At 38.1% G+C, this 16,602-nt stretch overlaps 2 protein-coding genes across 5 annotated transcripts in view; one reads left to right on the top strand and one right to left on the bottom strand.

The window, feature by feature from the left end:
* Positions 1 to 15,661, bottom strand: part of TIMM23 (translocase of inner mitochondrial membrane 23) — a 28,279-nt gene extending 12,618 nt beyond the window's left edge. The window contains exons 1-4 of the mRNA XM_024561439.4: positions 15,423 to 15,661; positions 13,034 to 13,092; positions 798 to 891; positions 497 to 581 (exon numbers count right to left, since the gene is read on the bottom strand). Coding sequence (XP_024417207.1) covers positions 497 to 581; positions 798 to 891; positions 13,034 to 13,092; positions 15,423 to 15,528 — 344 coding nt within the window. The 5' untranslated portion in view covers positions 15,529 to 15,661. The remainder of the gene's footprint in view (positions 1 to 496; positions 582 to 797; positions 892 to 13,033; positions 13,093 to 15,422) is intronic.
* Positions 15,662 to 15,683: 22 nt separating this feature from the next.
* PARG (poly(ADP-ribose) glycohydrolase) overlaps positions 15,684 to 16,602 on the top strand; it is a 222,384-nt gene continuing 221,465 nt past the window's right edge. For 3 of the 4 annotated variants that reach the window (XM_053922150.2, XM_053922151.1, XM_053922149.1), the window contains exon 1: positions 15,736 to 16,202. In XM_053922150.2, the coding sequence (XP_053778125.1) occupies positions 15,983 to 16,202 (220 nt within the window). In that variant the 5' untranslated portion in view covers positions 15,736 to 15,982. Of the gene's footprint in view, positions 16,203 to 16,602 lie in introns of all 4 variants that reach the window. The other variant, XM_071221242.1, reaches the window with a different exon arrangement.

The following is a 16,602-nucleotide window of genomic DNA, read 5'->3' as shown; positions in this document are numbered from 1 at the left end:
CTGAGTTCTAGAAATTTCATTTAAATTTTTGGCAGCTTTCCATTTCAGAAATGGAAAGTGAAGCTACATTCAGGTCAAGTATTGCAGATCTAGCAATACTTATATGTGCTTTTTATTTCACCACCATGTCCTATGGTTCTGCATGCCCCTGAACAATCCAAATAATGTACTACTAATTCAACAATTTGAAAAGCAGATTATATAGGCCTACCAAATAAAATACATAATAAAATAAAACACGTGTAGCTGAGAAGTTAGGCTGGTGTAGCACCAGCTGATTGAGGGACACTGACTCAAAAATCACTCCTTTTAAAAACTTAAGCCTCAGTAACCTGATTCACTTAGTTCCTTTTACTTTGAAGAAAAATAAAATTGATCAAAAAAAAAGACTATCAATACCCTAAAAATTTGTAATCTCAATGTTGTACTTATCAAGCCAACACAGTACAGGTTAATATTCAAGCATCACTACATCAGATGATTACATGAGACTTACTGTACGTTTCTTGGTTTGGACCAGGCCATGTTCTGGGTTTCTTTCAATCCTAGCCGTAGACCGTTCATTGCCCCAAATGCAGCCCCTAGTAAATCATAGTAACAATTCATCCAAGTAATACATCTTTATATTAAAACCCCTCCCCCCAAAACTGTACTTCTCTTTTTCACTTTTATATAATAGGAAAGAATGAAAAATGTCAATAATGATTCTTCAAAAAAATGTGAAAGCAATATTCTAATTGTTTTAGGTCTCTTGACTACCTGGATTGAGGACAGTTAAAAAAAATTATTATACTCACCTGTCATACAACAACCTCCAATAGTAAAGAAGGCCAGTTCAAATCTTCCCCGGGTTTTATTAGCTCCAGTTGGTAAAATAAACTCATCTGTATCCTAAAGGAAATATATAAAAACCAAGATGAGCTCCCCTCAAGAGAGAATACTTGCAAAATGTTTTTTAATTTGTTAGTTTTTCACATAAAGTAAAACCTTATATTAACTAAAACTCAACTATGCTTAGTCAAACAAAAACAAAACTTTCTATAACACCAGAAACACTTAAAGTGAAATGAAATATACAAGATAATACAGTTATGCTCATTAGGTCTTAGGAGGGATTCTTGTTCAAAACTATGCTTCTCAATGTAAGTTTGATGGGTTGTAGTAGTGTGCCTTATGTAATGATAAATGTATTTTTTAAAGATTTTATTTATTTACTTTTAGAGAGAGGGGAAAGGAGGGAGGGAGAAAGAGAGGGAAACATCAGTGTGTGGTTGCCTCTCATGCAACCCCTACTGGGGACACGCCTGAAACCCAGGCATGTGCCCTGACTGGGAATCAAACCAGTGATGCTTTGATTCACAGGCTTGCCCTCCATCCACTGATCTACACCAGCCAGGGTGATTTTTTAAAATTTATTTTTAGAGAGATGGGAAGGGAGGAAGAAAGAGAGGGAGAGAAACATCAATGTGTGGTTGCCTCTCACATGCCCCCTACTGGGGACCTGGCCCACAACCCAGGCATGAGCCCTGACTGGGAATAGAACCGGTGACCCTTTGGTTCACAGGCCGCCACTCAATCCACAGAGCCACACCACCAACCAGGGCAGTAATGATAAATTTGAAGCAACAGCACCACAGAGTTTATGAAGAACAGATCTAGAGAAAGGTAAACTGAAAGCTATGAGAAGTAATAGCTGACATAGTAACAGTCTGGAAGAAGAAAATAACTTTCATTCCATAGCTACTACTTATCAAGCACCATTTTACTATGTGTAAGACTAAATGTGCATTAAAAAATGAGCAGAAACTATAAAAGCATAACACCTTGGATCAGTTATGCAAGGTCAAAATTACCATCTTAATTTTTTCTTTTGATAATCTTAGAAAGCTGTAGACTCTCTTTCCAATTAATGTATACACAAAATTTGGTATGAACTCCTTGAAGGCTAACCAAGAATGCTAGGATGAGAAATGCTACCATAAGAACACAATATGACTAACTGTACAATACAATACATTCTTATGAAGAACACGTTCAATGCACTTTGGCCAAGCTTTCCATACAAAAAGGGTTAGAAAAAGCCCCTGAAGGACAGTATATATACACTTGGTAACTCTCTAACAGGTTCCTTTGTACAACACCTTTGGTAAATGCGTTCCTGATCAGGAAGAGTGTATCTCTGCACTGGTTTTTGATCTCTGGCTTATGCATACATTTTCAGCAAAAATTGCACAAACAAGCAAGCACATCTACTTTTATCACATGGAAATGGTTTGTTGGGCAATAATAAGCAAACTCTGAATAGATGCCATGCCATTCATATATTTATTATGTACATAGTTTTGTAAATTTTGGGTATTTCCCATCTTTTAAATTTAATGACAATTTAAAATTGTGCTTCTGGTTTGAGGTTTCTAGAAATGCCATATTTGACTTGATGAAGTAAATAATTACCTTTCAATCCAGAATGGGTCACTAGTTACAAACAGAACATTTAAAAAAAATGGTTCTAATGAGCCTTAGTAAGCACAAGAGTATGTCATTACCAATTTACTCTTTGCTAGGGTCACTGTAATAAAGACACTATGAAGACTGAAAGCAAATATGCATGAATTCATATACAAAGTCACTTGAAAACAATGTGGTTACTTGTCATTGGGGTTTATAAAGCTAACAAAAATGTACTGTTCCATATAACAAAAATTTTCAAAGATTTTGAGGGAGTAGACCCTAGTTAAATTACATTAATTTTGGAGGGAATCCCATGAAATTAAAGCTCTTGGTTTCTATAAAAATCTGATTACTAGCTTTTCCCAACTTGTATGGTTTTGGGATCTTTGTGAAAACCTACTAACTATACTTCTGGCCAAGATAGAGGCGTCGGTAGATACACTTTGCTTTCTCACACGACCAAAAAAATGATGACAAATTTAAAACAAAACAACCCCCCCCTCCCCCCCGGAACTGCCAGAAAATTGAACTGTATGGAAGTCAGACAAACCAAGGAGTTAAAGAAGAAGCTGTCATCCAGACTGGTAGGAGGGGCAGAGGCTGGTAGCTGGGACAGGGAGGACAAGCGGCAAGGCAGCGGCTGGAGGATGGGAGAGGCAGCAGCTGGGGTCCCACATTTGTGTGTGGATAAACTGGGAGGAACAACTGGGGAGAGAGACAGACCACGCAACCCAGGGTTCCAGCACGGGAAAAGAAAGCCTCAAAACTTTGACTGTAAAAACCTGTGGGGGTTGAGGCAGTGGGAGAAACTCCCAACTTCACAGGAGAGTACATTGGAGAGACCCACAGGGTCTTAGAATGTACACAAACCCATCCACCAGGGAATCAGCACCAGAAGGGTCCAACTGCTTGTGGGTAGCAGAGGAAGTGAATGAAAGCCTGCAGAGAGCTGAGCAAGCAGCATTTCTTTCTTGGACCCCTCCTCCGCGTACAGCACCACAACACAGTGAAGTGGATTGTCCTACCCTGGTAAATACCTAAGGCTCCACCCCTTGCAACATACCATGTGCACTGGGACAAAGAAATATGGCCCAAAGGAAAGAGCAGATCAAAACTCCAAAAATAGAACTAAGTGAGGAGGAGATAGCCAACCTATCAGATGCAGAGTTCAAAACACTGGTAATCAGGATACTCACAGAAATGGCTGAATATGGTCACAAACAGAAGAAAAAGTGAAGGGCATGAAAGGTGAAGTAAAGGAAAATGCACAGGAAGGGAAGGAAACTGGGACTCAAATCAAGGGTTTGGACCAGAAGGAAGAAAGAAACATTCAACCAGAACAGAATGAAGAAAGAAGAATTCAAAAACATTAGAGGAGAGGTTTAGGAATCTCAGGGACAACTTTAAACGGTCCAATATGTGAATCATAGGGGTGCCAGAAGGAGAAGAGGAGGAGCAAGAAATTGAAAACTTATTTGAAAACACAATGAAGGAGAACTTCCCCAATCTGACAAAGGAAATAGACTTCCAGGAAGACCAGGAAGCTAAGAGAGTCCCAAAGAAGTTGGACCCAAGGAAGCACACACCAAGGCACATCATACTTACATTACCCAAGATGAAAGAGAAGGAGAATCTTAAAAGCAGCAAGAGAAAAGGAGACAGTTACCTACCTACAAGAGTCCCATAAGACTATCAGCTGATTTCTCAAAAGAAACCTTACAGGCAAGAAGGGGCTGGAGAGAAGTATTCCAAGTCATGAAAGGCCAAGACCTATATCCAAAAGTACTCTATCCAGCAAAGCTATCACTTAGAATGGAAGGGCAGATAAAGTGCTTCCCAGATAAGGTCAAGTTCAAGGAGTTCATCATCACCAAGTCCTTATTATATGAATTGTTAAAGAGACTTATCTGAGAAAAAGAAGATCAAAACTATGAACAGTAAAATGACAACAAACTCACAACTATCAACAACTGAACCTTTAAAAACAAAAACAAACTAAGCAACAACTAGAACAGGAACAGAATCACAGAAATGGAGATCACTTGGAGGGTTATCGGGGGGAGGAGGCAGGGGGAATGTGGGGGAAAGGTAGAGGGAATAAGCAGCATAAATGGTACAAATAGACAGGGGGAGTTTAAGAATAGTACAGGAAATGGAGAAACCAAAGAACTTACATGTATGACCCATGGACATGAACTAAAGGGGGGGAATGCTGGTGGGAGGCGGGGTGCAGGGCAGAGCAGAATAAAGGGGAGAAAAAAATGGGACAACTGTAATAGCACAATACATAAAATATACTTAAAAAAAGAAAAAGAAAACCCACTGACTATAAATGTGAAGAGTTTATTTCTGGACCCTCAGTTTTATTTTGTTGATGTATATATAGATCTATCCTCATGCCAGCATCAAAATGTCTAAATTACTGTAGCTTGTGAGTTGTTTTGAAATTGGGAAGTGTGAGTGCTCTAATTTGCTCTTCTTTTCAAGATTGTTGGCTATTTTTTACATTGTATTTTTTCATGAATTTCAAAATCAGCCAATTTCTGCAAAAAAGCCAGCTAAGATTTTGATAGGGGCTGTTGGATCTGCAGGTCCATTTGTAAATTATGTTATTTTAACAATACTAAACCTTCCAAGAAACTGGAATATCTTCCAATTTATTTCTTTAAGTTTTTTCCATAATGTTTTGTAGTTTTCAAAGTTTTGTATTTTTGTTGAATTTAGTCCTAAATATTTTATTCTTTTTGATGTTATTGTAAATGGAATTTTTTTGGCACTTTTGTCGTGTCCACTGCTATTATATATAAAAATAATCATGTATACTGACCTTGTTTCTTTCAACTTTGCAGAAATTGTGTATTAGATCTAAGTTTTTTGTGGTTTCCTGAGGATTTTCTATATACAAGGTCATAATACCTGTAAATAGATCGTTTTATTTCTTACTTTATCAATCCAGATGCTATTCATTCTCTTGTCTAATTGCCCTGGTTAGACAATGCTGAATAGAATGAAGAGAGTGGACATCCTTTTACTGTTCCTTATTAGTGGGAAAATATTCAGACTTTCTCCATTAAGTATGATGTTAGCTTTGGAAGTTTTGATTTAAAATAAAGTATCAGGTATAGAAATTCACTTCTATTTCTAGTTTACTGAGTGTTTTTTTTTTAAACCACAAGGGAATGTTTAATTTTGTTAAATGCTTTTCTGAATCTTTTCAGCTAATCATATAGTTTCTTTCCTTCATTGATATTTCAAATGATAAATCAACCTTCCATTCCTGAGAATTCCAACAAAACTTTCTGAACTTTCTTGATCAGTTTAGTTCAGTATCCTAATAAAAGAAAAACCAAATAAACAAAAACAAAAAAAACCCAACCAAAGCAAGACAAAAAAAGAATGCTGAAGCCAATGTAAATCTTTACATGTATAACCCTAATTTCAAATCATTGTGTCCATCTGACCACTGTTGTATCTACAGACTTCTGAATAATATTAATAATCTGATCTAATAAAGTAAACTGAAGTAATTAGCCACTTTTTTTTAATATATAAGGATTTGGTTCAAGATTTCATTTAAAAAGATTCCCAGGCTATACTTTCTCATTTATGTTTAACTTACTATTACTGTAACTTTGTAACAAATCACTCACTATTTTTACTGGAATGCTATTTAATGTCTTGTTGCTTTTAAAAGCAAACTTTTAACTTGTGCTCTGATCATTGACTGTTACCTATGATCACAGAGATGCAGAGAAAGAAGAGGGCAGCCATTGTCACTGCATGCACCACCTGCCGCTGACTTCCAGGGGATTTAAAGAAGAGTTAGTCCCTTTGTTGCTTCCTCTTTGAGTTTGCTTCTTCTTCCTCTGGGAGCCAGACATTAAAACTAGGATATTCAAAAGGAACTGCATATAGAGGGAAAATTAAAAAGTGATATGATCATAAAGAAAGTATAGGCTTACAGAAGAACTGAGAAGAGCTTAAGTTTATGCCTCAAACTGGTCCCTTAAAACAGATACAGCCTGTAATAAAATTGTATTCCCACCCCATCCAACCCCAAAGCAGTTAACAACAAAAAAGCAAAACTTGGGGAAGGGAATCTGATTTCCAGAGTGCCTAGTTTTCAACAACAAAAAAATCCAAGGGATACAGAAGAAATGGGAAAGCATGGCCCATTCAAAGGGGAAAAAAATCAACAGATATGTCCCTGAAAGTAATCTGGTAGAAAATCTACTAGGCAAAAACTTTAAAAACAATTGTATTAAGGGAGCTCTAAGAGAGATGAATATGAACATCTCAGGAGCTCAATGAACATCAAGATAATTTCAGAGACCCACAGTGACACACAACAAAATCAAACTTTTAAAACTGAAGACAAGGAGAGAATCTTGAAAGTAGTAAGACAACCAACTCACCACATACAGCGGATCCTCAGTAAGATGGCCAGCAGATTTCTCAAGAGAAATGTTAAAGGCCACAAGGCCATCAGCCAATATATTTAAAGTGCTAAGGGGGGGGGGGGGAGACATTAAGACATTACCAAGTAAACAAAATCTGAGGGTGTCCATGACCACTAAACCTGTCCTGAAAGATATGATCAAGGGAGTCCTTCAAAGTGAAATGAAAGGACACTGGAAAGTAACTCAAAGCTTTATGGAGAGAGAACAATCTCAGTAAAGGCAAATATATAGGGCAATTACAAAAGTTAGTATTATTACAACTTTGGTTTTTAACTCTACATCTTGTTTTCTACACAATTTTAGAGAAAAAAGTATTTAAAAGAATTATCAGGCATGTTTTTGGGCAGGCACAGACACAATTTTGTGACAACAATCAAAAGATGGCAGAGACAGAACTATAACAAAGCAGTATTTTTGTATGTTTTTGAAGTTAAGCTGGAATAAATTCAAATTAGTGTTATAACTTTATGACGTTAATATAATCCCCATGGAAACCACAAAAAATAACTATAGTATATACACAAAAGAAATGAGAAAGAAACAAGTATTTCACTACAAAACATAAAGTAAACACTAAAGACAGCAATGAAGGAAATGAGGGACAAAAAGCTTTTTTAAAAAAGATTTTATTCATTCACTCATTCATTTAGAGAGAGAAGAAGGGAGGGAGAAAGAGAGGCACAGAAATGTCAATGTTTGGGTGCCTCTCACATGCCCCCTCCTGAGGACCTGGCTGGGAACCCAGGCATGTGCCCTAGACTGGGAATCAAACTAGCGACCTTTTGGTTCGCAGACTGGTGCTCAATCCACTGAAGCACACACACCAGCCAGAGAAGGGACAAAAAGCTTTCAAAAAGCATATGGAAAATAGCAAAATGACAAAAGTCTCTCTTTACCAGCAATCCCTTTAAAAATGGAGCCCTGGCCAGTGTGGCTCAGTTGGTTGGGGTGTCATCCCACAACCAAAAGGTTGTGGGTTCGATTCCCAGTCAGGGCACATACCTAGGTTACAGGTTGATCCCTGATTCCTGGGCGCCTAAGATCTCTGGTCTGGATGCTTACAGGAGGCAACCAGTCTCCTCCTCTTCTTGTATCAAAGTGCTTCTCTCTTGCATCAATATTTCTCTCCCTTCCTTTCTCTCTAAAGGTGATGAAAAAATGTCCTTGAGTGAGGATAAAAAAAAAAAAAAGAAAATGTAAATGGATTAGCTCTCTAACCAAGAGATAGGGATTGGCACACTGGACTGAAAAAAAAACCAAAAACAAAAAATGATCCAACTATGTGCTGTCTATAAGATATTCACTTTAGATCCAAAGACACAAAAAGATTGAAGTCAAAGAATGGAAGATATTCCATGCAAATAATAACTGAAAGGGAGCAGGGTGGATATTGTAATATGAGAAAATATACACTTTAAATCAAAATGGGTTCCAAGAGACAAGGCTGTACACATTATATTAATAAAAGGTTTGATACAGCAAGAAGATATAACAATTATAAACACTCACCTAATAATGGATCATCAAAATATATTAAGTAAAACGTGACAGACAGAATTAAAGGTAGACAGAAAGTTCTACAATAATAATAGTTGGAGATGTCAACAGTTCACTCTCAGTAATAGCATCCATTATAACCAGACAGAAGATAAGGAGATATAGGATTTAACATGATAAACCCACTAGATCTAAGAGACATACACTATACTCAATACATTTTTTCAAGTGCATGTGGGACACTTTCCAGGACAGACCATACATTAGGCCACAAATTAAGTCTCAATAGATATAAAAGATACCATAAAAAGAATCTTCTCCAACAACAGAGTGAGTTAGAACTCAGTAACAGAAGTAAAACAGGAAAAATTTGTGAAAATTAACCCTTTAGTCAACAGCACAAAGAACAAATAAAAAGGGAAATTAGGAAACACTATAGAAGTAAATAAAAAAAAACACAACATACCAAAACTCATGACAATCAAAAAGGGTACTAAAGAGGTAAATTTATAGCTATAAACACTTCCATTAAAAAAAATCTAAAATCAACAATCTAATTTTACAATTTAAAGAACTAGAAAAAGAAAAAACTAAACCCAGTGCTAGCAGAATGAAGGACATGATAAAAATTAGTGCAGCTCTGGCTGGTGTAGCTCAGTGGACTGAGCGCAGGCTGCGAACTAAAGGGTTGCCAGTTCGATTCCCAGTTCGATTCCCAGTAAGGGCACATGCCTGCATTGCGGGTCAGGTCCCACGAGAGACAACCACACATTGGTATTTTTCTCCTTCTCTTTCTCCCTCCCTTCCTCTCTGTCTAAAAATAAATAAAATCTTAAAGAAAAGATTAGTGCAGAGATAAATAAAATAGAGAATAAGAAATAGAAGAAATCAATGAAACTCAAAGTTGGTTCTTTAAAACACCTTTAGCTACATGGACTAAGAAAAAAAAAGAGAAGAGTCAAATTACCAAAATCAGAAATGAAGGTGAGAACATCATAAGTACTGGGATGACCTTGATGAAATATACAATTTCTGAGATACACAAAATCACCAAGAAATAGAAGATTAGAATAGACCTGTAACTAGTAAGGTGATTGAATCAGTAATAAAGAAAAAGTCTAACAAAGTAAAGCAAAGCCCTGGACCTGACAGCTTCAAATGGTGAATTCTACCAAACACTTAAAAAAGAACAACAATCTTTCTCAAACTTTTCCAAAAAACTAAAGTGCAGGAAAATACCTAGAACACTTCATAACCCTTAGTTTGAGACCATCATTACCCTGATAACAAAGCCAGACAAAGACACTACAAGAAAACTACAGACCAGCATCCCTTTTATAAACACTGATGCAAAATCCTCAACAAAATACTAGGAAACCAAATTCAGCAGCATATTAAAAGAATTATATACCACAACTAAGTGGGATTTATTCCTGGAATGTAGGATGGTCCAACATATAAATATTGATCAATGTTATTATACCACATTAACAAGAATGAAGAAGAGAAAAACACAACCACCTCCACTGATGCAGAAAAAGCACTTGACAAAATCCAACACACTTTTGTCATCAAAACACTCAACAAACTAGGAAGAGAAAGAAACCATCTCGATATAATAAAAAACATATAGGGAAAAGCCACAGTGAACATCATATTCAAAGGTGAAAGACTGAAAGGTTTTCCTCTAAATCGGTAACAAGGCAAGAATGTCCATTTTTTGCTACTTTTACTCAACATAGTAGTACTAGATGTTCTAGTCAGAGCAACCAGGCAAGAAGAAATAAAGGCATTCAAATCAGAAAGGAAGAAGTATTATTTTCTTTCTTCACAGATAAGATCTTACATGTAGAATATCCTAAAGACTAAACAAAGAAACCTGTTAGAACTAGGAAATGAATTCAGCAAACAGGATACAAAGTCACACAAAAGTCAGATGCATTTCTACCTACTAACAATGAACAACTGGAAGAAGAAATTATGAAAACAATTCTATTTATTATAAAATAAAAAATAAAATACTTATTAAAGACATAAATAAAACACATCTCATGTTCATGGACTGGAAGACTTAACTCAAAGCACTACTACTAGTAGTGTTGAGTCAACACTACTCAAAGCAACTGACAGATTCAATGAAATGCCTATCAAAATATAAATTATGTTTTGTAGAAATAGGAACACTCATCCTAAAATTCATATGGAATCTCAGTGAAACTCTAACAGCCTGCAATACTGAAAAAAAATTAAAAAAACCCAATGATGGTGGACTCAACACTGTTTGGTATCAAAACTTACTACAAATCTACAGTAATCAAAACAGTGTGGTATTAGCATAAAGACAGGCATATTGATCAATAAAACAGAGAAAGAGCCCAGAAATAAACCCTCACATATAAGGTCAAATGATTTTCAATGAGTGCCAAAATGATTTCATGAGGAAAAGATAAAACAGTATCCACATAAAAAAATGAAGCTGGATACTTATGTAACACTGTATACAAAAATTAACTCAAAATAGATCTGAGACCTACTGTATTTTGCGAAGTATAATGAATACGTTCCCATGTTTTTTGTCCAATCTTTCAGGAAAAAAAACCTTTTAATTTTTTAATTCAATTATTTATTTCTTTGTATTAGAAACAAAACCCATTATTGTATTCCAGGGTATTATTTTGCATATGGATATTGTCATTGCTTTCTAGAGTTACACTTTTAACACATATGCATAAATAAGAGAATTCAAAACATTTATATAGATAGGAATTAGTACTACCCACGTATAATGCGCATCCTTATTTTTCCCTCAAAAATCTGGGCAAAAAGTGCCTATTATACATGGCAAAATATGGTAAATATAAGACTTAAAACTATAAAACTCTTAGAAGAAAATAAGAGGACAAGCTTCATGACATTGGATTTGGCAATGATACCCTGGATATAACACCAAAAGCACAGGGAACAACAACAACAAAAAACTGGCCTTCAGGTTTGTTTTAAAAATTTTGTGTATCGAAAGACAATAACAACAGAGTAAAACAGCAACCTACAGAATAAAATATTTTCAAATCATACATTTGATAAAGGGTTAATACTCAGACTATATAGAGAGCTCAACCGATAAAGACTCAATTCAAATATGGACAATGGACTTGAATCGATATTTCTCCAAAGACATATAAATAGCCAGTAAAAAGGCACTGAAAAGATGGTTAACATCACTAATCATTAGGGAATGCAAATCAAAACTACAATGAGTCACCACCTCATACCCACTAGAATAGCTATGATTTTAAAAAAACAACAACAAAAAAACCCCAATCTGGAAAATAACAAGTACTGATGAGGATGGGGAGAAATTGGAGCCCTTGCGTACTATTGGTGGGAATGTAAAATAGATAGCTGCTGTGGAGCAAATACGGCAATTCCTCAAAAAACCAAAAATAAACCAGAATTACCATGTGATCCAGCAATTTCACTTCTGCTATATAACCAAAAAAACTGAAAGGAGGGTCTGAAAGAAGTATTTATATTTGTATACCTATGTTTATATCAGCATTATTTACAATAGTTAAAACATGGAAACAATCCAAATGTCCATGGACAGATGAGTAGATAAGCAAAATGTAGTATTATCCAATGGAATGTTATTGGCCTTTAAAAGGAAGGCTATTTTGACACATGCCACAATACAGATGAACCTTGAGGACATTATGCTAAATAAAATAAGCCAAACAAAAAAAGAGAAATATTATATGAGTCTATTTATTTGAGGTAGAGTATACAAAATCAGCAACAGGTTATCAGGGGTTGGAGAGAGGGCAGAATGAAGAGCTGTTTTGTAATGGGTACAGTAGTCCTCCCTTATCTGTGGTGATATGTTCCAAGACCTCCAGTGGAAGCCTGAAACCGTGAAGAGTACTGAATTCTATATAGATTATGTTTTTTCCTATACATATATACTTATAATAGTTTAATCCATAAATTAGGCACAGTAAGAGTTTAACAGCAATAACTAATAAAAAATAGAACAATTATAACAATATGCTGAAATAAGTTGTGTTAATGTGGCAGGTCTCTCTCTCCCTCTGATAATGGAGAAGGCTATAAGGGGATGGTAGTGTATACAGTGTGGATCTGGTGAACAAAGGAATGACACCCTGGGCAGGATAGAGTGGGAGATTTCATTGCACTACTCAGAATGGCATGCCTATTAAAATTTATGAATTGTTTATTTCTGGAATTTTCCATCTCATATTTTCATTGTGGTTCCCAATGGATAACTGAATCCACGGAAAGGGAAACTGTGGGTAAGAATGAACTCCTGTGTAGTTTCAGTTACACAAAATGAAAGGGTGATAGATATAGTAGGTGGTGATAGTTGTACAAATATATTTAGTAACGGTGAACATAACCTTAAAGAAATTTAATCACCTAGTGTCCCGGAGAGTTGCAAGCCAAATCCCCAGGGTTTGTGAGAAAGAAGGGTGAACGGAGACTTGAGACTTGATGCCTCCAAAAGTATGTATCACAGATCAGGGCAGCATAAATACCTGGCATTAAAAATTTTTTCTAAAGTAAGTAACTAACTAGTCAAATCATAAAAGGATTAGTCTTAATCTTACCTGCACGAGATACCGTGGATCCACATTTAAATAAGGTGAGAGAGGATTCATACCAGTCACTAGAGAAAAAACAAAGCATCATGCTACAACAAAAAATTTTAAAGTTATTTCATTTAGCATTAATTCTGCTTTTGTTTCATGTTTTGCCATTCTGATTTACAGACTCACTGAATGTGAAATTTTCTCCCACTTCTCTATGCTTATCCTTCTTGTATGGCAGTTTTAGGGCCACCTCCTTCTGCTGTCTTCAATCCCAACCCCCATTCTTGCAGTGGTGACCCTGGCTCTCATAGAAAGATGATATAGGCAGTATGTGTATCAAATGGTCAAAGTATCAGGAAGCATAGCCCAGGTCAATTTGAAAGCTAATGTCTTTCTGCTCTGCCACAAGAATGCTTGCTAACTGTACAAACTGCAAAATAAGACTGACAAGAAACCAATGAATTTCATGGGAAAAACAGTGTTTGCGTTATGTGTTGTGTATAAATATCTCATGGCAGTTTCTTCAGATCTTAGTATTAACAGGTGCTGAACAGAGTTTATTTACTGTGGCAGGATAGAGAATTCTTGGGCCATCACCACAGGTATGGGGGTCAGGGAAAAAGAAAATGGAAACTCAAGAGGGCCAGATTTAAACCTCATTAACTCATGTTAGAAAAATCTATCAAGGAAAATCAACTTTCTCATACTTTAAAATTAATCTTTGGATCCTACTGTATCTCAGCTGATTGTTTACACATCTATGCATTACACATGACTCTAGTCTTCTCATTATTCTGAAAGTCCTATTAGTTCTATATTCAGTAGCTATTTTGTACCGTGTTACTTATCACTACCTTTATTGCTACCATTCTAGTTTAACTATTAAAACCTAAACTACAATAACAATCTCCTACCTAACTATATTCACTTACTACCTAGGAATTAAAGTGATTTCTTATGAAAAGGAAATCAGCCTTTTACAGCCTTTTAGCAGCCACTTACACTTATAATCATATCCAAATTCCTTACCATGGAAACACATTAGCTGCCATTCCTTGTCCCCTCTGATCTCATTAGCTCCTATCACTCCAACTCACTCACAAATCGTAGACACACCTAATGGTTCTTCCTCCAACATGCCAAGTATGTTTTTTTCTCAGGACATTTGTACTAAACATTTCCACTGGTGTATTTGTCCCCTCCCAGGCATTTGTACCGCATTCAGATCATGCCTCAATGTCAGCACCCCTGAGATGCTTTCCCTGACCCATTCTAAAACAGCTTCCTGCACTGAACAAAATCTCATGATCCCGTTTTACTGCCTTTACACATACTTACCACTAACTGAAATGTTTTTGTTACTTGGCTCACTTCAACAGGATGTAAACTTCATGAAAGCAGGAGCCATCTTTTAAAAGTAATTTAAGTGCTATAGCTCTGCACCCATAAAAGTCATTGAATCATTGTAGGGGCCCAATGAATGGTTTTCACCCCTCCATCACTCATTTTACCTTCAAATCTTAAATTAATGTAACAATGTTTTACCATGTTAAGGCAGTGCCCTCTGTGTTCCAAAACTCAGAGCTCCTAAGACTTATTAACTGTTCTAGATCGTTGTGACAAAAAGGATTTGAAAGAGCTTTTTTGTTCTTGAGCATAAAGGACCTAGAGAAATAATACAAGAATTCTCAAAAAAGAAAAAAAGTTTTATCAAGCGCTTATCCTCCACCAAGTTCCTACTATCTTTAAGTCTGAGTTCTATTTATCCAGGCGAATTTCCATGAAGTCCGAAAGACCTGGCATACATATTCATAGAACTGAGAAGAGGGCAAGGGTATACTCGTGCTTCTCCATCCTCTTGCATAATGCCTCTCGTAAAATTCTTTCTTAATGTGTATAAATGACCTTTAAATTTAAAGTGCACCTCACTCCCCAGCTCTTACAGTTGTCTTGGCTCGTATTTCTTTCTCGTCTACACGTATTACTGAGTGTTTTGACCTGACGGCTACCTTGTGATTGAGAATATGCGGCTTTGTGCCAAAATGTTTTCTACAGGATAGCTATTTGGAGTATTCACGTGCAGAGCCGGGCTCTCCTCTTAATTTAGGGCCAAGCACACAGCCCAACACACAAGGAAGTGGGAGGAAAAATAAGGCCCAAAGCTGGAGTACAAATGGAAGAAAAGATGCAACATTTCCTAAGTCCAGGTCAGCCACAAAGAGTTCTCGGGGATCCATGGCTTCAAGAACTCGTTCTTGAATCTTGATAGAGCGGCAGCGACACATACTAACCGCACCGCTGAAACTGTAGACTGTGAACATCAACAAAAATGAGAAACAAGACTCGCCGCAGGCCTGGCGCAATCGTCAAGAATCAGAAATGTTCGCAAAATGCGCCCGATACTCACGCGGGACGCCGGCCAAATCCGCGTGCGAGTAACCAGCTCCGCCCGCTCCGAAAAAGCCGGCCAAACCCCCTGTGGTTTTGTTGCTGCTTCCCCCGCCGCCCTCCATGGTCTCGCAGCAAAATGAGCGTCTGCTTCAGACCGGGGACGTCCGACTGCTGCTCCTCGACAACAGCAGCTAGTTCAGGTTACTAACGATTCCTTCACACGCTGACCTTCCGGGCGCCGTTGTCCGCTAGGCCCCACCCTTCCGCTTTGCGACTTTGTACGGCCCGGAAGCCGGATGCGCCTAACGGCAGTTTTCCGGTGGTGAAAACTGGACGTAGCCAGTGTCGGGGCGGTGTATCCTGAGGAAGGCGGGTTGCTTGTGGAAGAGGGAAGAGAGGCGATTGGGTAGGGCCAGGCTCGGGAAGCCGGCGGAGCAACAACTGCAGAAGCAGGCAGCGGCAGAGAGGGAATGGTGCCTGGAGGCGCTGAGAAGGAGGCGCAGTCCATCCCTCAGGGTTAGTGAATGAAGCTCTCCACCCGGGCCAGCCCCGGGACTGTGCGGTGCGGGTCCCAGCATGAGTGCGGGCCCCGGCTGGGAGCCCAACACCAAGCGACCCCGCTGGGGTGCCTCTGCAACTTCTCCGCAGGCCGCCTCGGACGCCCGGAGCTTACCCGGCAGGCAGAGGCGCGCCCTCCACCCTAAGGACACTCCAGTGCAGTTCAGGGTTCCACACTGCTCGTCTGGCTGCGTCTCGGGGTGGGCGGGACCGCACAGAGGCCGCTCCACCTCGCTTGGTACGTGGGGAAATAAAGATCTTTTTCTTCGCCTCGGCCCAAACCTCTTTTTGGTCTCTGTGTGAGGACCCAGGGATTCCAGTCACCGTCTGGTCTAGTGTGCACCACTCTTGAGGGCCGCTTGCAGAGCCACCAAGGCCACTATGGGGGCAGTGGGGCTACATTTTCCCTGTTGGGATTAGTGGTGTGAGAAACCCTGAGGAGCAGTCACAGGGCAGAAAATGACAGAAGACTCCACCTTTTGCCTTACTAGGTTTTGACTGAGAAATTGTAGTCGTTAAAGGAGGTCTAATTGTGTATGTGAAGCTTCAGCCTATGTATTGAAAGAAAGGTACAATTTCCCACAATTCATATTCTGGTTCCCTGACTTCAGTGCTGTTAGACTCACCTAGCACTGTCC

This window comes from Desmodus rotundus, chromosome 4, assembly GCF_022682495.2.
Source record: "Desmodus rotundus isolate HL8 chromosome 4, HLdesRot8A.1, whole genome shotgun sequence".
Lineage (NCBI taxonomy): Eukaryota > Metazoa > Chordata > Mammalia > Chiroptera > Phyllostomidae > Desmodus > Desmodus rotundus.
This window is presented reverse-complemented; position numbering and strand designations above follow the sequence as displayed.